This window comes from Monodelphis domestica, chromosome 2, assembly GCF_027887165.1.
Source record: "Monodelphis domestica isolate mMonDom1 chromosome 2, mMonDom1.pri, whole genome shotgun sequence".
Taxonomy (NCBI): Eukaryota; Metazoa; Chordata; class Mammalia; order Didelphimorphia; family Didelphidae; genus Monodelphis; species Monodelphis domestica.
The window spans coordinates 374,589,646-374,610,367 of NC_077228.1; the positions used below are offsets into that span (position 1 = coordinate 374,589,646).

Sequence of the window (20,722 nt, forward strand, 5' to 3'; positions counted from 1 at the left end):
CACATTCAGAGGAAAAACTGTGGGAGTAAAAACACAGAAGAAAAACAGCTGCTTGATTACATGGGTCGAGAGGATATGGCTGGGGATGTAGACTCTAAATCAGTGGTTCTCAACCTTTCTAATGCCGTGACCCCACAATACAGTTCCTCATGTTGCAGTGACCCCAAACCAAAAAATTATTTTGGTGGTTACTTTAAAACTGTAATTTTGCTACAGTTGTGATTTGGAATGTAAATACCTGATACGCATTATGTATTCTCATTGCTACAAATTGAGAGGTTGAGAACCGCTGCTCTAAATGAACATCCTAATGCAAATACCACCAACATGGAAATAGGTTTTGATCAAAGACACATGTAATACCCAATGAAATTGCGTGTGGGCTGCGGGAAGGGTGGGGCAAGGGGAGGGAGGGAAATAATATAATTCTTGTAACCATGGAATAATGTTCTAAATTGACTAAATAAATTAACTTAAAAAAAATTAAAAATAAACAAAAATAAACTGTGAAATAAAAAAATAAAAAGACGCTCCTTTGTACATAAAAAGTAAATAAAAATAAAAAACAAAACAATACTCTTACCTTCTGCTTTAGTATCAGTTCCAAAGACAGAGGAGCAACAAGGACTAGGCAATTTGGGGTTAAGTGACTTGCCCAGAGTCACATGGGTAAAAAGAGTCTGAAGCCAAATTTGAACCCAGGTTCTCCCAACTCTAGGCTTGGCTTTCTATCCACTATGCCAACAAGCTGCCATCTGTGTTCTCTTTTGCAACATGGTTAATATGGGAATATATTTTGCATGACTTTACATATATTACTGATATCAAAATGCCTATCTTCTCAAGGAAGAAGAGGCAAGAGGAAGGGAAAGAATTTGGAATTCAAAAAAAATTTTTAAATGAATGCTAAAAAGGGAGCAACTGGGTGGCTCTGTGGATTGAAAGTCAGGCCTAGAGATGGGAGATCCAAATCTGGCCTCAGGCACTTCCTAGCTGTGGGACCCTGGGCAAGTCACTTAACCCTCATTGCCTAACCCTTATTGGTCTTCTTCCTTAAAACCAATACACAGAATTGATTCTGAGGATATGTAGGAAGGTAAGGGTTAAAAATAAATGTTTACATGTAATTGGGAAATATTTAACCAAATAAAAAAATATGTTAGTGGAAAAAGAAATCTTTATCCATTCACCCCAAATCATCCCCTGCCCTGAGGGACTTGCCACTCTTACCTGGTCTTTTGGGGCTCCATCATCGACATTTTGGTTGGTAGACTGAGGGAAGTGTAGGAGGCAATAGAAGTGGCCTGAGAATTGGAAAAAGTGTGAGACCCGACTTGACAGAATTTTGGTTCTGATTATCAGCCCCGGTCTACACCATTCTCATGAAGTCAGAAACCTAAAGGTCCCCCAAACTTGGGAGTCTTCATAGGGGGTGGAGAGAAAGTACTGAGGAAAAAAACAAGGTGGAAACATGGTTGACTTGGTTCATAACTGGGAAGCTTCCTCTTTCTGGACCTCAGTTTCTCCAAATAAGAAACAGAATCCTGGCTTAGGGCCCCAATTCCTCCAGCTCCCTGGCAATCCCCTCACCATCCCCAGGGTGCTGCCGGTAGCCTTCTGGCCACAGTGGGGCCTCACAGCTGTGGCAATGGAAGCAGCTTCGGTGGAAGAATCGGCCATCAGCACAGATCCGCTCTAGAATGTAGAGACGCTCCCCACACAATGCACATGAGTCACCATCCTCTGCCTGCCTCCCGAGGAAGCAGTAAGAACAAAGCAAAGACAAAGAGTGATAGATTCAGCCCTGGCCCTGAGACTCTCCTATTAACTGGAACCCCCCCCCCCCCCACTTCCCTCTGACCACCCCCTGCCCCAATCTTCTCTGGGCTCTTATCTGGGTCCAGTTACATATGCCATTCTGTGGTTGTTTGGTCATCTCAGTCACATTTGACTCTGTGATTTCATTTGGGGTTTTCTTGGCAAAGATACTAGAATGATCCTGCCATTTCCTCCTCCAGCTCATTTTCCAGATGAGGAAACTGAGGCAGACAAGGTGAAGTGATTTGCCCATGGTTACTCTGCCAGTAAGTGTCTGAGGCTGGATTTGAACTCAGGAAGAAGATTCTTCCTGGCTCCTATCCTGGCACTCTATCTACAGGGCTACCTAGTTCCCCAATTCGTTTTGTACATCATACGTTATTCACTTTGGGGCCACCACATATCTTCCTTGTTTTTCCAACCCTGCCCCAAGGCCATAGTTCTCACCTCCTGGTCTGCTGGCAGAGGATTTGGTGGCGTCACTGGCTGGAGGATGATGGGTTCTGTGGGGCTTGACATCTAGACCATTTAGATATCAGGGTAGAAAGAGAGGGCTGATTGGGCATCATAAGAGGAAAGAAGGGATGGTGAATGGAAAGGTCAGGGTTGAAGAAGGACAGAGGAGAAAGGGGAGGTTGGTCATTGCCCTAGTCCAGTACTTACTTCTATACAAGGCTTCTTGCCACTGCCTTCTTCTCCATTCTCCTGGAAAAAGCCACACTGCCTTAGGACTGGCCTTCCCCTTCTCTCCCTTCCCTTCCCAGTGCCTTTTATCCTTTTACCTTCCTTGGCAAACCCACCCAAATGAGGGACCTTGATGAGTCATTTCTCTTCCCTGCCTTGGTTTCCCATTTACAGAAAAGGGGTTTGCTTGGCCCCTTCTGTAAGGTTCTAACCACTTGAAGTTCCCTGACCCAAGAGCTAGGAGGAGAGGGTGGCTCGCTTTAAGGGGTCCCCATCCCTGCAGAGACCATGTTTCCATAATCCCAACCTGTGACCGTTTCCTTTGCAGCGTCCTCTGCAGCTTGCTGAGGAACAGGACGGCATTGGCAGTCCCAGTAGAGAGCTGGGTGACCATACCTGAGGAGAAAGACAGAACGTGACTACCAGAATGGAGAATCTGGGCTCCTTCCCAGCTGGACCCCGGCCCTGCTGCCTTGATCCCTGAAACAGTCGGAAGAAGGTTCACTCCTAATAGCCTTTCCTCCTTTCCTCCAGGGTCCCTTAAAAAGGAAAATGTATTTAGAAATATTTAAAATAAAATGTTTTTTTTACAAGAGCAGTTTCAAATTTGAAAGGCAATTCAAATCTTCCCTCAGACACTTATTAGCTGTGTGACTCTGGGCCAGTCACTGTACCCTGTTTGCCTCAGTTTCCTCATCTGTAAAATGAGCTGGAGAAGGAAATGGCAAACCATTCCAGTGTCTTTGCCAAGAAAATCCCAAATGAAGTCACAATGAGTCAGATGTGATGGAAAAAAAACCAAAACAAAACAGTAACAAATTTCTTTACAAGAGGGCAGCTAAGGTGAAGAGAGGGCTAGATTCCAAGTGAGGAAGCCCTGAATTAAAATCTGAAGTCAGGCACTTTCTAGTTGTGTGACCCTAAGCAAGTCATTTCCCCACTGTCTGCCTCAGTTTAGTAATCTATTAAAGAAGAGATAATAATTCTACCTACTTCCAGGGTGGTTGTAAGGATCCATTGAGCTTTGCAAATCCAAAGCATCATATAAATGCTAGCTGCTATCATTTTCTTCATCATTAATTCTGTCAGGCTCTATGAAAGCACTATTTGGCAGCTTAAAGATGGGTGAAACTAGCTCATACTTATCGGCAACTTAAGTTTGTTGTGGTTCATTTGTTTTAGTTGTGTCTGATGCTTTGTGACCCCATTTGGGGTTTTCTTGGCAAAAATATTAGAGTGGTTTGTCATTTCCTTCTCCAGCTCATTTTACAGATGAGGGAACTGAGGCAAACAGGGTTAAATGACTCATCCTGTTTATAAAGCTAATAAATGTCTGAGGCCAGATTTGAACTCAGGGAGACGAGTTTTGCTGACTCTAGGCTGAGCACGCTAGCCACTGTGCCACTAGCCGCCCTGTCATTTAAGGCTTACAAAGTGCTATGCAAGAATAATTGCCCCCATTTTACAGAGGACAACCCTGAGATCCCGTGGAGATACCTGGGCTCTGAGCAGTCTTTCCGAAGGCACTGTAGAATTGGCTGAGGTAAGCAATGAGGCCCAGGGGATCACTTCCAGCCACCAGCACTTGCGGAGGGATCACTGGGGCGATGCCCAGCTCTTGTTCGGCCAGCTTCACCGCCCGGGCTGTTGTCTCCAGAGCTCCAGCTCCTTGCACAGTGGACAAGTCGCTGGGAAGAAAGAGAAGGCAGTGACAGTGAAGGAGTGGAATCCCCACACACACAGGGGGACGGGAGAGGGGAGAGAGGGCAGGAGTTTGGGCGAAGGCATCCAGCTGGGGGCAAGGAGGGACAGCACGAGCTGGGGGTCACACCAGCGCAGGAAGGGAAGGGGCAAGGGGTGACACCAATTCCAGGCAGAATGGAATCGAATAGGGCAGTGGGAGGAGGCTCAATTATCCCCAGGACTTCATAGCAGCTCTTTACCAATTCCTCCCCACGTTCCAGTCCCCCATGACCGGCCCTCACCCTGTCACTCACAGCAGATTGGGTCGGAGCCGATGAATCAAGGCACAAAGCGCCTGACCGTCGGCCCAAGAGGAAGAGAAGTTGGTGACCTGGACGCCGGGGTATCCAGCCGTCTGCTTCTGGCACCAGAGGAGCAGCTCCTCCTGGGTGCCCACCAGTCCTGGAAGGAAGGGGAAGGTCCTCTGTGCTCCCAGAGATCACCCCTGACAAGGGTCTACAAGATCCAAGCACCGGGGATCTCCGGCACTGATGCGAGCATCATAGGCAGCGATAGTAACATTTTGTCTGCTTGTTACCTTCTGCCCTACCATCAATACTAAGTATCGGTTCTGAGGCAGAAGAGCAGCTAGGAAGTATCTGAGGCCAGATTTGAACCCAGGACCTCCCGTCTCTAGGCCTGGCTCTCAATCTGTTGAGCCACCCAGCTGCCCTGTAGCACTTGAGTTTTACGAATGCTCCCTTACTTGTTTTCCAGTTTACAGATGACAAAACAGAGGCACAGAGTAGGTGATTTGCTCATAGTCATTCCCAAGTCAGCTTAGCTGGTATCCTAGAGACTTCACTGAACTTGGAGATGGAGATAGGAGAGCCTGAGTTTGAACCCTGACTCAGACACTTACTAGCTGTGTGTGACCCTGGATAAGACCTTTAATGTTTTCAAACCTCAGCTTCTTCATCTGTAGGATGGGGATAATAACAAACAGCACCTAGGTCACATGGCTGCTCTTGAGATCAACCAAGATAATGTAAATTGATTTGAAAACTGTAAAGCACCATATAAATGCTAGCTGTTATTATTATCATCTTCACTATTTTTCACACATTTAATAAGTAGCATAGATTAGACTTAAAATCAGGTTCTCTGACACTCAATTCACTGGTATTTTTATTCCACCTCTCTCTCTCTCCCCCACTCCTCCTCTCTCTCTCTCTCTCTCTCTCTCTCTCTCTCTCTCTCTCTCTCTGCCTCTCTCTCTCTCTCTATCTCTCTGTCTCTCTCTCTCTCTCTCTGACTTTCTCTCTCTCTCTCTCTCTCTCTCTCTCTCTCTCTCTCTCTCTCTCGCCTCTCTCTCTCTCTCTATCTCTCTGTCTCTCTCTCTCTCTCTCTGACTTTCTCTCTCTCTCTCTCTCTCTTCCCCTCTCCCCCTTTCCTCCCCCCCCATAGCCTTGTTAGCAATGGTAAAAACTGCCAGGGGGGTCTTCCCTGGGGCAGGCAAAGGATCCACCTCATAGAGACAGCTTGAACCACTTTCCTAGTAATAAATGAGGAACTAAGGTACAAAGAGGGCAAGAATCTCCATCTGTTTGGTCTGCCTTTGCTACTTGGACTGGCTAAAACCTTTACCAATGATGATGGGGGAAGAAAAGGGGCAGGAAAGGTTTCATTTAGGGCCCTATTAGGGGTAACTATTAACTTGGATGGGCACACAGGGCATCAGGATGTGGAAAGAAAAGGAAGGAGGGAAGGTGGCTTGAAGAAAGAAATTTATGCGTGTGTGGGGAGGGAAGAGGGGCCCTTCCTTCCTTCCTTCCTTCCTTCCTTCCTTCCTTCCTTCCTTCCTTCCTTCCTTCCTTCCTTCCTTCCTTCCTTCCTTCCTTCCTTCCTTCCTTCCTTCCTTCCTTCCTTCCTTCCTTCCCACTTATTCTCTCTCTCCTTCCTTACCTTCCATTTTAGATTCAATACCAAGTATTATTCCAAGGCAGAAGAGTGGAAGGGCTAGGCAAGTGACTTGCCCAGGATCACACAGCTAGGAAGTGTCTGAAGCCAAATTTGAACCCATATTCTCCTAACTGCAGGCCTGGTGCTCTAACCATCGTGACACCTAGCTGTCCCAAAGGATTGTTTCTTAGGAGAGATAGGGCAAGGAATCTGGGCCACAATGTTTTGTAGGGCTACCTACCATTCTTTGGAATAGGGGTGGATCACACAAGGGATGAGGTAGGGGCAAGAACATGGGGCTTTAGAAGCTGCCCAGAGGTAGACAGAGGGGGCAGAGCCCACTCACCAGGGGTGGGTAGCTTTCTAGAATCCGTCTTGTCACTTCTCCTCCTCTCCAATTCCTTGGCCTCAACATCATAAAGATCTCGTACCTAGGAGTAAACCCTGCTCATTACAGATTCTCAAATGATCCTTCTTTACTCCATCCCTTTTTGTCCATAGCTCAGTCCATCTTGGACACGGGCTGATCTACAATAGGGGACTGAAAGGTGATAGGAAAGGGGGGTGGGAGAATGACTGACCTGTTGGGGAGTCACAGAACGGAGGTTCAAGTTGGGGTAGCGAGAAGCTGGGTCTAGGGTATATTGGGTTATGTTGCGGTGCATGTTTTCGGGGGAGGTCTGTGATAGGAGCTGGTACAGGCTCTCCCTGGAGGTAAGAAAGGAGTGTAAGGATGGGTTAGGGAAGAGGTGGTGGACCAGAATGATGAAGATGGAGGAGGCTGGTGGATTTCCCTCATCATCGTCACTGCTGCCTCCCTACCAGCCTCCATTCATTGGAAACTCCGCACCCATTGCCCCTACCCTATGAGCTCCTTCGTCAGACCCTCTCCACCTCCTCCTCCCCTAAGGTGGTCCTTGGCCCTGGCGCTCACCTCTCTGCCAGAACCTCCAGGGGCTGAGTACCCTTTGCCCACAGCTTCACAGTCCAGGCTGCATCAAAGGCTGCTAAGAACCCACGTGCCACTCCAGTGCCCAACGGCCAAAAGGGCTGGAGGAACATTGAAGCAACAAGACACAACAGAGTACACAGTGGCTAGGTGGGTGGATGGAGCATTCATTCCCTCCTCATTCCCTCCACCCATCAAACTATGTTCAAAGAGTGACAAATCCCAAGAACCAGATGTAGTGTTTTTTCCCCTTCCCTGTCATTACTAGACAACCCTCCCCTTGCCCCCTCAGCTCCACCAGGCAGCCCTCCCCTTGCCCCCTCACCTCCACCAGGCAGCCCTCCCCTTGCCCCCTCAGCTCCACCAGGCAGCCTTCCCCTTGCCCCCTCACCTCCACTAGGCAGCCCTCCCCTTGCCCCCTCACCTCCACCAGGCAGCCCTCCCCTTGCCCCCTCACCTCCACTAGGCAGCCCTCCCCTTGCCCCCTCACCTCCACCAGGCAGCCCTCCCCTTGCCCCCTCACCTCCACTAGGCAGCCCTCCCCTTGCCCTCTCACCTCCACTAGGCAGCCCTCCCCTTGCCCCCTCACCTCCACTAGGCAGCCCTCCCCTTGCCCCCTCACCTCCACCAGGCAGCCCTCCCCTTGCCCCCTCAGCTCCACCAGGCAGCCCTCCCCTTGCCCCCTCACCTCCACTAGGCAGCCCTCCCCTTGCCCCCTCACCTCCACCAGGCAGCCCTCCCCTTGCCCCCTCACCTCCACTAGGCAGCCCTCCCCTTGCCCTCTCACCTCCACTAGGCAGCCCTCCCCTTGCCCCCTCACCTCCACTAGGCAGCCCTCCCCTTGCCCTCTCACCTCCACTAGGCAGCCGTCCCCTTGCCCCCTCACCTCCACCAGGCAGCCCTCCCCTTGCCCTCTCACCTCCACTAGGCAGCCCTCCCCTTGCCCCCTCACCTCCACCAGGCAGCCCTCCCCTTGCCCTCTCACCTCCACTAGGCAGCCCTCCCCTTGCCCCCTCACCTCCACCAGGCAGCCCTCCCCTTGCCCCCTCAGCTCCACTAGGCAGCCCTCCCCTTGCCCTCTCACCTCCACCAGGCAGCCCTCCCCTTGCCCTCTCACCTCCACCAGGCAGCCCTCCCCTTGCCCCCTCAGCTCCACTAGGCAGCCCTCCCCTTGCCCTCTCACCTCCACCAGGCAGCCCTCCCCTTGCCCCCTCACCTCCACCAGGCAGCCCTCCCCTTGCCCTCTCACCTCCACTAGGCAGCCCTCCCCTTGCCCCCTCACCTCCACCAGGCAGCCCTCCCCTTGCCCCCTCAGCTCCACCAGGCAGCCCTCCCCTTGCCCCCTCACCTCCACCAGGCAGCCCTCCCCTTGCCCCCTCAGCTCCACCAGGCAGCCTTCCCCTTGCCCCCTCACCTCCACTAGGCAGCCCTCCCCTTGCCCCCTCACCTCCACCAGGCAGCCCTCCCCTTGCCCCCTCACCTCCACTAGGCAGCCCTCCCCTTGCCCCCTCACCTCCACCAGGCAGCCCTCCCCTTGCCCCCTCACCTCCACTAGGCAGCCCTCCCCTTGCCCTCTCACCTCCACTAGGCAGCCCTCCCCTTGCCCCCTCACCTCCACCAGGCAGCCCTCCCCTTGCCCCCTCAGCTCCACCAGGCAGCCCTCCCCTTGCCCCCTCACCTCCACTAGGCAGCCCTCCCCTTGCCCCCTCACCTCCACCAGGCAGCCCTCCCCTTGCCCCCTCACCTCCACTAGGCAGCCCTCCCCTTGCCCTCTCACCTCCACTAGGCAGCCCTCCCCTTGCCCCCTCACCTCCACTAGGCAGCCCTCCCCTTGCCCTCTCACCTCCACTAGGCAGCCGTCCCCTTGCCCCCTCACCTCCACCAGGCAGCCCTCCCCTTGCCCTCTCACCTCCACTAGGCAGCCCTCCCCTTGCCCCCTCACCTCCACCAGGCAGCCCTCCCCTTGCCCTCTCACCTCCACTAGGCAGCCCTCCCCTTGCCCCCTCACCTCCACCAGGCAGCCCTCCCCTTGCCCCCTCAGCTCCACTAGGCAGCCCTCCCCTTGCCCTCTCACCTCCACCAGGCAGCCCTCCCCTTGCCCTCTCACCTCCACCAGGCAGCCCTCCCCTTGCCCCCTCAGCTCCACTAGGCAGCCCTCCCCTTGCCCTCTCACCTCCACCAGGCAGCCCTCCCCTTGCCCCCTCACCTCCACCAGGCAGCCCTCCCCTTGCCCTCTCACCTCCACTAGGCAGCCCTCCCCTTGCCCTCTCAGCTCCACCAGGCAGCCCTCCCCTTGCCCCCTCACCTCCACTAGGCAGCCCTCCCCTTGCCCTCTCAGCTCCACCAGGCAGCCCTCCCCTTGCCCCCTCACCTCCACCAGGAGGCCCTCTCCTTGCCTCCTCACCTCCACCAGGCAATCTCCCACCAGCTCTAGCAGCACTCGGGCCCCATGTTTTTCTTGTACCCTTGCAGCACTCTCTGCCCTCGTCATGGTGGTGAAATCGAAGGCAGCCACGTCGGGTCGGCCGCGGGCATCACAGGCAAACTCCAGGTTCCCTAGCTTGCCGTGGGTGGCAAAGTCAGCAGCAGCTCGGGCAAAGCGGTGTAGGGCTTCCGGTGCAATATTGTCTCGTCCCAGGAGCTGCTCTGTATCTGCAAAGTCCTAGACCAGAAGATTAGCTAAATCTGAGAGCTGGGGAGGAATCTATTCTTTTTTAAACCCTCACCTTCCCTCTCAGAATCGGTCCTGTGTCATGGTTCCTAGGCAGAAGAGCGGTAAGGGCTGGGCAGTGGGAGTCAGTGACTTGTCCAGGGTCACACAGCCAGGAAGTGGGGGAGGAATCTCACAGGGCATCTTGGCCAGCCTACTTCTCTGGCACAGAAGGAACTGAATTAGCATCGTGAGACTTGAAGGGAGGCGTCTGGGATTGCACCAAGTGGCAGAGCTGGATGTGAACCCAGGGGTCTGGCTCCCAGGCTCAGACTCTTTTCACAGCATCAGCTGCTGTCCCGGGGGGGGGGGGGGGGCACCTGGCTTTCAGACATTTGCTATCCGATCTCGGGACCCCAGAGGGAGTGCTATCACCTGCTAAAAATCACACAGGAGCAGCTGTCATGGAAGCCGAACTCTGTCCAATCATAGCCATGAGGCAGCGAGGTAGATGGAGTTTAAAAGACCCAAATTCCAATTCTGACTGGTTACAGGTAGGGGGGGAATCACTTAATATTTCTCAGCCTCAGTTTCCACATCTATAAAATGGATATAACAACAGCACCTCCCAGGATTAAATGAGATAATATATCTCATGCAAAAACATTTGCAAACGGAATGCTATCGGAGATACTTTTAGAATGAAGCATGTTTCCTGGTAAAGAAGCTGGGGGCAGGGGAGAGAATGGAACAAGCAATTTTTAAATACAGTTTTTAGATGATAGGCATTGGAATTAGGGCTGTACAAGGAATTTTTATTGCTCAGTCCTAAACAACTCTCCATGACTCCCATTTGGGGTTTTCTTGGCAAAGATACCAGAGTGGTTTGCCATTTCCTTCTCCAGTTCATTTTACAGATGAGGAAACTGAGGCCAACAGGTTAAGTGACTTGCCCAGGGAACACAGCTAGTAAGTGTCTAAGGTTGAATTTGGACTCAAGTCTTCTTGGTGTGCTATGTACCTGTACCCCTGTACCACCTAGCTGCTTCCTTACAAAGAATAGTGTGGAGTGAAGATCTGGACCTTCATTACTCTAAGTAAGTAAGAGAGGGGGGCCAGATAGAATGCAGATTCTAACATCTATGTAGCGCTTACTATATGCCAGACACTGCTATGCTCTATAAATATAATGTCATCTGATCCTCACAACAGCCAGGAGGCAGATGCTATTATTATCACCCCCATTCTACAGATGAGGATACTGAGACAAAGAGAAGTTAAATGACTTGCCCAAGGTCACACAGCCAGGATCTGAACCCAGTCCAGGTTTAGCGCTCTATCCATTTGCTTCCCTCCCAAAGAGGAATGACACACTCACTCCTTTTTAGAGCTGTGCATGGTGCAGTCTGTTTGGTTTGCCTCTATTTATTTGCTACCAAGGGAGCCTCCTTCTATTCATCAGGATAATTTAGGCAATTAAAAATTGAGAAGTTCATCAATGAACCATGAAACAAATTCACAGGCAAAAACAAAAAAGTATTTCATAGGCATACTTAAACAGAACAATTGTGCCACTACCTTGTTAAGTTTAATATATACTTTTAAAAAAATGTACATAAAAAGTTCACAGTTTTATACACAAACCATTTTTGTACTTCTGGAATAATGGAATGGTGGCTTTTATTGATGATTGAGATAATATCTTTGGTGGTGCAATGGATAGAGTGCCAAGCCCAGAATCAAGAAGATCTGAGTACAAATCCTGCCTCAGGCACTTATTAGCTGGGTAACCCTTGGAAAGTCCCATAAGCCCTCATTTGCCTCAGGTTCCTTCTCTGTAAAATGAGCTGTGTGAGGAAATGGCAAACCACTCCAGTACCTTTGCAGAGAAAATCCTAAACGAGGTCACAAAGAGTTGGACGCAACTGAAACTGACTCAACAAGGACAAGGTTCATAATAAAAAACTTCATAACAACAAAGTTCATAATTATAAAAATAAAGGCGGCTGACTAACACCCTGGGTATAGTGTGTTAGAGCAGGAGTCAGGAAGATCCCAGCATACCCTGGGGCAAGTCACTAAAAAAAGTCACTAAAAAAAAAAAAAATGCCCTGCCTCAGTTTCCTTATCTGTAATGATAGCTTCATTTCTCACCCTGACTGCCCTGGGGACTTCTCTCACTGACTTCTCCACCTGGCTGGCTTCAGGAAGGTCACTAATGGGATAATCTCATCGACCTGAAAGATCTGCTCAGCCTCCGCCTCATCACTAGCTTCTGTCCCTCCAGAGGCTGGAGCCAGAACTCCAAATCTCCATTCAAGGAGAGAGTTCAGCTCAGACATCCCATTCACTCCCACTTCTCCAGCATTCCCTCTCCTCCACCACAGCTTTTCAGTTTTCATTTGGGTGTTTTCTTTCCCCAATAGATGCCAAGTTCCTTGAAGACAGAGACTATCGTTTCTTTTCTTTTCTTTTTTCACTCAATACAGTGCCTGGCATATTTTTTGTTCAGTCATTTCAGCTGTGTCTGACTCTTCCTGACTCCATTTGGGGTTTTCTTGGCAAAGATGCCGGAATGATTTGTCACTTCCACTCTAACTCATTTGACAGGTGATGATGAAACTGAAGCAAAGAGGGTTAAGTGACTTACCCAGGGTCACACAGCTAGTAAGTATCTGAGGTCAGACTGGATAAATCTTCCCGATTCTAGGCTTGGCACTCTATCTACTGTGCCACCTAGTTGCCCATCTGGCCTATAGCAGGTGCTTAATAAATGTTTATTGATTATAAAATGTGGGTGATAGCAGAAGAAAAATAACTGCTCAATCACAAGGGTTGATGGGGATATGATTGGGGATGTGGACTCTAAATGATCACCCTGGTGCAAATATCAATAATATGGAACTAGGTCTTGATCAATGGCACATGTTAAACCCAGTGGCATTGTGCACCAACTATGGGAGGGGGGTTGGGGGAAGGGCAGGGAAAGAACATGAATCTTGTAACCATGGAAGAACATTCTAAATTAATTAATTCAATAAAAATTTTCCCAAAAAAATGTGGGTGATAGGGGGCAGCTGGGTGGCTCAGTGGATTGAGAGTCAGGTCCAGAGACAGGAGGTCCAAGGTTCAAATCTGGCCTCAGACAATTCCCAGCTGTGTGACTCTGGGCAAGTCACTTGACCCCCATTGCCTAGCCCTTACCGTTCTTCTGCCTTGGAACCAATACATAGTACTGATTCCAAGATGGAAGATAAGGTTTAAAAAACAAACAAACAAATAAATAATAATAAAAAAATATGGGTGATAATAATGGTATTTACCTCCCAAATTTATAGCGTGGACCAAATAAGTTATCTGTAAAGTGCTCCGCAAACCTTAAAGTACTATATATATATATATGCTAGCTATTATTAGTGAGAAAGGTTTTTTTATTATCAAAAATTTAATGAATTTTTATATTTTAATACATCAATTTAATATATTATTCTGATATATGTTAATGTTTTAATTTGTATGCTATCAATTAAGTATTTTTGATATATTTTATATTTAAAACCAGAAAGGATTTTCTTCCTTCCTTCCTTCCTTCCTTCCTTCCTTCCTTCCTTCCTTCCTTCCTTCCTTCCTTCCTTCCTTCCTTCCTTTCCTCCCTCCCTCCCTCCCTCCCTCCCTCCTCCCTCCCTCCCTCCCTCCCTCCCTCCCTCCCTCCCTCCCTTCTTTCTTTCTTTCTTTCTTTCTTTCTTTCTTTCTTTCTTTCTTTCTTTCTTTCTTTCTTTCTTTCTTTCTTTCTTTCTTTCTTTCTTTCTTTCTTTCTTTCTTTCTTTCTTTCTTTCTCTCTTTCTTTCTCTCTTTCTCTCTCTCTCTCTCTCTCTCTCTCTCTCTCTCTCTCTCTCTCTCTCTCTCTCTCTCTCTCTCTCTTTCTTTCTTTCTTCCTTTTTCTTTTTTTAAGAAACATGGGGTAGCACAGTGGATTGAGAGCCAGGCCTGGAGATGGGAGGTGCTAGGTTCAAATCTAAACTGAGATACTTCCTAGCTGTGTGGCCCTGAGCAAGTCACTTGACCCCCAGTGCCTGGCCCTTACTACTCTTCTGCCTTGGAACCAATCTACCCATCAATTCTAAGACAGAAGGTAAAGACTTAAAAACAAAAACAAAAACAACACGTGAATATCCTCTGTTTTTGAGTTAGTTCCTTTTGGATTTATTTTACTTGGATATCTTTTCCCCCTTGACTTTGTGGCTACTTTTAAAAATGTTATAATGGTATTATTATTCTTATTCTCTTTTACTCTCTTCCTATATTTCCCTTATTTTCTTTATATTTCCAATATGTGTCACTTCAATAACATAATATAATCCATTTCATTCAAATATCATAATCTATTCTACCACTCCTCCCATTCATTGCATTTGTGCTATTTCTTGTTATTTTGTCATTACAAAGTTTCCATGAATATTTTCATATATATACAGCTTTCTATCCTCTCAATTATTCCCTTAGACCCATACCCTAGTAACAGGATCTCTAGGTCAATGAGCATGAACAGCTTTACAAATCTTAATCCATATTTCTATCTCATTAAAAAAAAAAGATGAGTTTAAAAAGAAAAAGAAATGTAAGGAGCCCGGAGAACTGGGGGAATGGGGTAGGTGGGGGGGTGGTGGTGGTGGTAGGGGGAGCCAAGGCCAATTAGGGAAGGCTACCTCTAAGAACCCAAGTGTGTCAATGTACCAGCACTCTGCTCCATCCATCATCAGCTCCCAGAAACACAGCTCCCCTAATCCACCATTTCCCCTCCACATTCAGTCTGGGCTGCCACCTCTACTCCTACCTGACGAAGCACTCCCAGCCGAAGTAAACTCTGTTTCTTGGCAGTCATCACAAAGTAATGGGTGTCATCCTTGTAGTAAACAATGTTCTCCAGGTCAATGCCTGGGGTGTGGGGAGAAGAGGAGGAAAAGGAGCATTTCTGAGTGGAGGAAGTCTCAGGATTGAGCTTCCTCTCTTCAGCTCTCTCCTCAACTCATTCCCACTTGGGCTTAAAGGAGACCAGACTCTGGGAAAAATTGTCTATTGTGGTCTTTTTTATTTAATCTCATACAAGTCTTGGTCTTATGTCTAAAAGAGAGAGATCAGTCGAGGGGGAAGGACCAGGGACTAGAGAAGGAGAGATCAGATACAATCACTGATTCCAAGTCCCAAAAAAGCAGGGATCATGCTAGGTCTATAGTAGGGGCTTAATTTATTAATTAATAAATTTATATATATATGTATATATATATCAGTAGCAATAGTCTGTATTTATAGAACACTTTAAAGTTTGCAAAGGGCTTTATATAGTTTATAGTCCTTGATTTTTACAAAATCCCTGTGAACAAAGTGCTATTAGTATCTCCAATTTTTCAGATGAGGAAACTGAGTCTGAGGGAAGTCTGGTGACTTGTCCACGCTAGTTAGTGTATGTCTGAGGCAGGTTTGGAACTCAGACTTCCCGATTGCAAGCCTAGGGGCTGTATCCTCTGGGTTACTTGAATAAATGACTATTGCTAGACCCCAGGTAGAGAGAAAAAAACTGAGAAAGGGGTAAACTCATGGCCCTATGGGAGTGGGAAGGGGAGGAAGAGTGGAGGTAAGGCAAGGAGGGAGATGGACCAAGTGCCCAGGCAGAGTACCCCAATGGACAGAAGGGGGCCCGACCTGTGGCCTTGAACAGGCTCTGGAAGAAGCTCTGGTTGTAGATTCTAGCCACACCACTGATCTCCGGCACCTGAGTTTCAGCCACCGTGCGCCCATTCACGAAGTTTGCCGTGATGCCAATGGCCAATTTGCCTCTCATCTCTCTGACTGAGAAACCTGGAGGTGGGTAGAGATATTGGGGAGGGACGGGAAGAGATGTGGGCAAAAGACAAGAAATAAGGGCAACCCTGTAAGGGGTGGGGAGCTGGGCTAATGTGGGAAGCTCAGGATCAGCCATGGGTGAGCTGGGAGCTTGGGAAGGGTTGGCAGAGGGGAGTTACCTTCAGGGATGAATTTACCGCCAGCGGCAGAGATGAGAACATCAAATTCGTACTGGGCTAGTTGGTCAGGGGGGCTGGGCTGGAGCTCTGCTCTCCAGCCAATCCCTGGAGGGCAAGGGAGGATGAAAGTGAGAAAAATAAGGGAGGGGATAGGGAGAGCCAGGAAGGGGGCAGCGCAGACACTTACCCTTGTGAGATGGGGGCAGGAGTCCTGTGAAGGAGACCCCCCAGTGAATCTCCACCCCCAGGAGTAATGCCACCTTCAGCAGGAGCAGCTGGAGCTGCCGAATACCTGGAGGGCAAAGGCAGGGAGTTGGAGCACACAGGTGCTTTTCAAATGGAACTCAAGTGAATGGAGGGGTGACAGGGGAGCCAACTCTCCCTCTGGCACAGCCCCGACAGAACCAAGCAGAGAGGAGCCTCCAAACTGACCCCCATGCCCTCCGAACTTACTGATATGGTCCAGGGTGCCTGTGCAGAAGCGCCCATAGAACTTCTTAGCCCCGAGTCCTCGGAGGTCTTGAATAGTGAAGGGCCAGAGGTGGAGGACGTTGTGGCGGGAGAATTTGGTGCGTTTCTCCACCAGCACCACTCGGGCCCCTAGCAGGGCCAGCTCCACCGCTGTCCGAAGTCCACATGGCCCAGCTCCTACCACTAGGCACTGCCCAGAGGGGATGGAAGGAGAGGTGGGGGGAGCCGCATGGGGACAGGAGCCCACCCTGACCCCAAGCTTTCCCTTCCAGCCCCCCAATTCCGAGGCTCTCCCAGCTTCTGTGCCCTGCCCCAGGCCCCCCACCCAACCCCCTACCTGCCCACCTGGGTGTTGGCACAGGCCTTCCCCTGCTCATAAACGGGATGGGAAGCCCGCTTATCCAGCTTGGCCCACAGGCTCTTGGCATTCCAGTAGTTGAGTTCAGCCTTGAGTTTGTGATACAAGGACAGCCTCCCACCAGGCTCCAGGCCCAGACACATGCACAGGTCTTGGAAGCTGCTGAGCACCTCCTTGCACTGCTGTGCCTGCAGAAAGTTCTCAAAGAGTCCATGGGCAGGATTCTGGGAAGCAGCAGCTGCCATGGGGGCAGCCAAGAAGGGACCTAGGCGAGGAGGAATGACTGGTCAGACATACACACACACAAAAGAGTTCCTGGAGGAGGGGAGAAGCCGAATTGGAGGAGAGGGGAGGCCAGAGGAGTGATCCCAGCCCTGATTGGCCCCTTGGAGCCAGTCAATATCATCAGTTCCTTTTCCCCTCCTCTCCCAACTTTCCCCATCTCTGGAAACAGAGCTCCGTTTCCTGTGATTTTAAGTGGGATGCCAAATTTGGAAGTGAAAAATCAGCAGTCTGGGCACACTGGGTACAGGCTCACAAGAGGCTGCTAGTGTTTTCCACACCCACTCCCCAACCAAGCTGCAGGATCCGAACTCCAACTCAGGGATTCTCAAGGACCTGACAAGTATAATCTTCAATATAAGGTGTAAGAGTTCGATCTCAGTTCTTCTCCATTAAGGGACTGGGGGAAATATGTTTGCATTTTCAAAGACAGTAAAAACACCGGGGTAGAGGAGATAGCGGTAAGAGGGATAAAGGACAAGGAGTGGGAAGGAAAATTCCAAGGCATTAAGACTGTCCAAGAATGCATATTTATCCCTCCTCCAGAGAATTCAGACATCCCAGCATCACAGACGCCCCAGCTCTACTCAAAGACGTTAGGTCCAAATTGCTTCTGTAAAAGGTTCTTTCCTGTATCTGGCTTCCCCTACAACCACTAAAACCACCTCAGAATTCTAGCAGCCAAGAGGAAGTGGAGAGAGAGAGAGAAATAGAGAGAGAGAGAGAGAGAGAGTTTGTAACTGGGCATCCATCCGGCTGCCTGAGACTGTTTTCTGACATACTGTGGTCACATTACTTCCCTCCCGTTAACTTAAGGCTCTTCTGAGGGCCCCTAGAGGAGAGCAGAGATGTAAGTCAGCCCTTTGCTCTTTCTATCTGGCACCATTTCCTCTGCTCTGGTACTTCTCTGAACTCTCACTTTTGAAATCTCCCCAGCACAAGACCTTCCTTTATTTCTCCACGCTAAGTCTAGGGGTAACTTTGGGAAGGAAAAAGCTTCTAAGCAGGGAAGCTCAGTGAGGCCAAGGATGGCTGGGGATGGAGGAAAGAAGCAGAGCCGTGCTGAGACCACCATTCCTCCCTGGTTGTGCCACCATCACTCTTTGGGCATAAATTTCCTTATCTGTAAAGTGAGGAGTTTGGATGAAATCTCTTATGTTCCTTCAAGCTCCCCGATTCTATCTAGCCCCTTCTAGGAGTTGAGAGGATTGACTTGGAGAAGGAAGTCCACGAGGAAGACCTCTCAGAGATACACAACGGGAGGGTGGGTGACAGTGCCGGCAGCAGAAAGACGGGGTAAAGTACTTCTGCCTCCAGACAGCTGGGCTCCCAGCTATCACTGAGAAGAGCGAGGGAGGCCAAAGATTGCTGGCAGGATGGAGAAAGAGTGGATTCAAGGAGGAGCACAAGAAGGCACTAAGCGGGAGAAGAGACTAAACTCGGGGAAAAGTCAGAAAGTCCAAACTAGGATGGGGACACTTAAAAAGTGGCCCCCTTTCAGCCCTCTGAGAAAAGGCGCCCGGCTCTGGGTCCTCTTACAGTCCAAAGGTACCTCCCTTTGCCCTGGGGTCAGAGTTGGCAGGGGGAGGGGGCACGTTTATGTGCACTCACGTGGCCCTGCGCCCCGGGGGTTCAGTGACTCAGAGACCTCTCCAAAGGTTCTCCTGGGCGCAGCCCTGGTGCTAGGCACGTCCCGGGAGCCGTCTAGCCTTGCTGCTTCACCTGGGGCCCCCCGGTCTGTCTTATAGAGGAGATGCCAAAGGACGGGGGCACGGGCGGGGGTAGGTGGGGAGGCACACACATCTGGAACCGCTGATGCACTTACCGCGGCAGAAGCGCAGTAGAGCCGGGATGGAGGGGCGCAGGCCAGCCGGGGAGGGGCCAGGCGAAGAAGCCGCTTCCTGCCGGGGCCCCGGCAGCAGAGTCGGGGCGGGGTTGGGGGGGGAGGTGGGGCCCGAGAGGGAAGGGAAAGGCGGAGGAAGCGTGGAGGAAGCAGGGCAGGATGCCTGGCAAGCGGAGCGGCCCTGCGGGCTTCTCCTTGCCACCTTCCAACTAAGCACCGCTGGGTGTGGGGCTGGGACTCGCGTCTAGATCTTAGCCCAGGGAGGGGCCGCCCCCAGAAGCAGTTGCCTTTATTATCACTGTATTTAACAGCTCATGACATATGAAAGGGCTGGGGGCAGGCCGGGCCCAAGGTCCGCCCCCTGCCTCTCCCCGAGCGCTGCCAACTCCAGGGCGGACAGGAGCAGCCCTCGAAGCCAGGGAAAGAAAGCCGAGGCTGGCTGTGAGCTCGGATCCCCGGAGGGGTGGGGGTGGGCTGGGGTGGGGATTTGTGTTCGGTCCCAGAGAGGAAATAACTCACACTTACCTCGGGCGTTAGAAACTTTTCCACGCCACTAATCTCGTGATGTACGAAGGACAAATATTATTCTGTTGCTTTGGATGATTGAAGAAGGACATTGGGAGGAAAGGAGTGGCCCGGCACCCCGACGCCCAAGCTTGGCCTCCTTTCCCTCCCCACCCCACTCCCAAAGGTCCTTTCAGCTGGAAATGTTTAAGTAGGAATTATCAGCAATTCATTTTTCTTGACTTAAAACAACCTTGGGAGGTAATGAATCCAAGCACTACACCCATAAACCCATTTTCTTGTCCATGGTCACACAAATAAGAAGCGTCTGAAACATGAACTTGGGCTTTTCCACACCAGGATACAAAGAAGAAGACAAAAACACCAACCAGGGGGTTCAAAAGTCTCAGTTCAGCTTTCATAGCTTAATTTTAGCCCTGGTACCAATTGCATAATGTATCAAGTGGTTATCAGTTTCCTCACCTCTAAAATGGGGATGATATTTGTTATTTCAGCGCCTGTTCCCTCCCCTCCCCCGCGCTTCCTTTTTTAAATTTTAATAAATTTCCAGGCAAGTTTTCCAAAGTCATTTGCTCCAAATTGTGTCCCTCCCTTCTTCCCTCCCCCCTCTCAGGGCTGACAAGCAATTCAATCTGGGTTATACATGTATCACCCATCACACAAGACATTTCCATATTATTCATTTTTGCATGTTCCCTCTCTGAACTGTCAGGCGATCTTTCCTTCCTGGATATCTGGGCAACTTGACATCCCCTAAGCCCAGGCTGTGTGTGGCTTCTGAGCCAAGAAGGGCGATCTCATCTCCTGAAGCCTCCTTGGGCACCACTCGGGAACGGGGTTCCCGAGTTGGGTCTGTTATTAGGTTCTGCATATCCTTATTACTTCAGGGAAGGCGGGTTTTAAGAGACCCCCACCCCACCCGGAAAACGGAACAAAGCTCCAACTTGGAGCTTGAAGACCCGGGAGGGACTCCCAGCTTGGCTGGGTGACCTTGGGCAAGTGGAAAAGCCGAGGTTGAGTTTCCGTGTTTTCCAAATTAGAACAGGACTATGGGTGCTCAATGAAAATCAAATAAGATAAGGAATGCGAAGTGTTTGGTTAAACCTTAAAGGGATCTCCGTGTGATATCTAGGCGAAAGGCACCCAGGAAACAGCTTTGAGTGTTCGGGGTTAGAGCCTTGCCAGGTAACGGCTAGGCAAGAAGATCTCAGTCCTGTGTCCTTATTTTATAGATGGAGAAATTGAGCCCTAGAAAGGTTCTCTATCTTGTGGAAGGCTGGACTAGAACCGAGGTCTCCTGCCCACACAGTCCAAAGCTCGCTCTTTGCAGTCCAACAATAGGGGCATGCGTCTTTATCCCAAAGTGCGGCCACTGTCATATGATAGATATGAATATCACAAGGCCAGTAGGTCATGACTCACTCTTGGAGAACCAGGGCTTCGTGGGAGTTACTCTGCGGCTCTCACAAAGCACACA

General features: G+C 50.0%; 1 protein-coding gene across 3 annotated transcripts in view; it reads right to left on the bottom strand.

The window, feature by feature from the left end:
• Positions 1 to 18,974, bottom strand: part of MICAL1 (microtubule associated monooxygenase, calponin and LIM domain containing 1) — a 28,156-nt gene extending 9,182 nt beyond the window's left edge. The window contains exons 1-18 of one of the 3 annotated variants that reach the window (XM_056818659.1): positions 18,703 to 18,974; positions 16,583 to 16,860; positions 16,220 to 16,427; positions 15,954 to 16,058; positions 15,767 to 15,871; positions 15,447 to 15,602; positions 14,581 to 14,681; positions 9,501 to 9,758; positions 7,082 to 7,197; positions 6,729 to 6,855; positions 6,494 to 6,578; positions 4,500 to 4,647; positions 4,000 to 4,190; positions 2,810 to 2,898; positions 2,482 to 2,520; positions 2,266 to 2,337; positions 1,591 to 1,747; positions 1,231 to 1,304 (exon numbers count right to left, since the gene is read on the bottom strand). In XM_056818659.1, the coding sequence (XP_056674637.1) occupies positions 1,231 to 1,304; positions 1,591 to 1,747; positions 2,266 to 2,337; positions 2,482 to 2,520; positions 2,810 to 2,898; positions 4,000 to 4,190; positions 4,500 to 4,647; positions 6,494 to 6,578; positions 6,729 to 6,855; positions 7,082 to 7,197; positions 9,501 to 9,758; positions 14,581 to 14,681; positions 15,447 to 15,602; positions 15,767 to 15,871; positions 15,954 to 16,058; positions 16,220 to 16,427; positions 16,583 to 16,840 (2,289 nt within the window). In that variant the 5' untranslated portion in view covers positions 16,841 to 16,860; positions 18,703 to 18,974. Of the gene's footprint in view, positions 1 to 1,230; positions 1,305 to 1,590; positions 1,748 to 2,265; positions 2,338 to 2,481; positions 2,524 to 2,809; positions 2,899 to 3,999; positions 4,191 to 4,499; positions 4,648 to 6,493; positions 6,579 to 6,728; positions 6,856 to 7,081; positions 7,198 to 9,500; positions 9,759 to 14,580; positions 14,682 to 15,446; positions 15,603 to 15,766; positions 15,872 to 15,953; positions 16,059 to 16,219; positions 16,428 to 16,582; positions 16,914 to 18,702 lie in introns of those variants that run through there. The other 2 variants (XM_056818657.1, XM_056818658.1) reach the window with 2 other exon arrangements.
• Between the last annotated feature and the right edge of the window lie 1,748 nt (positions 18,975 to 20,722).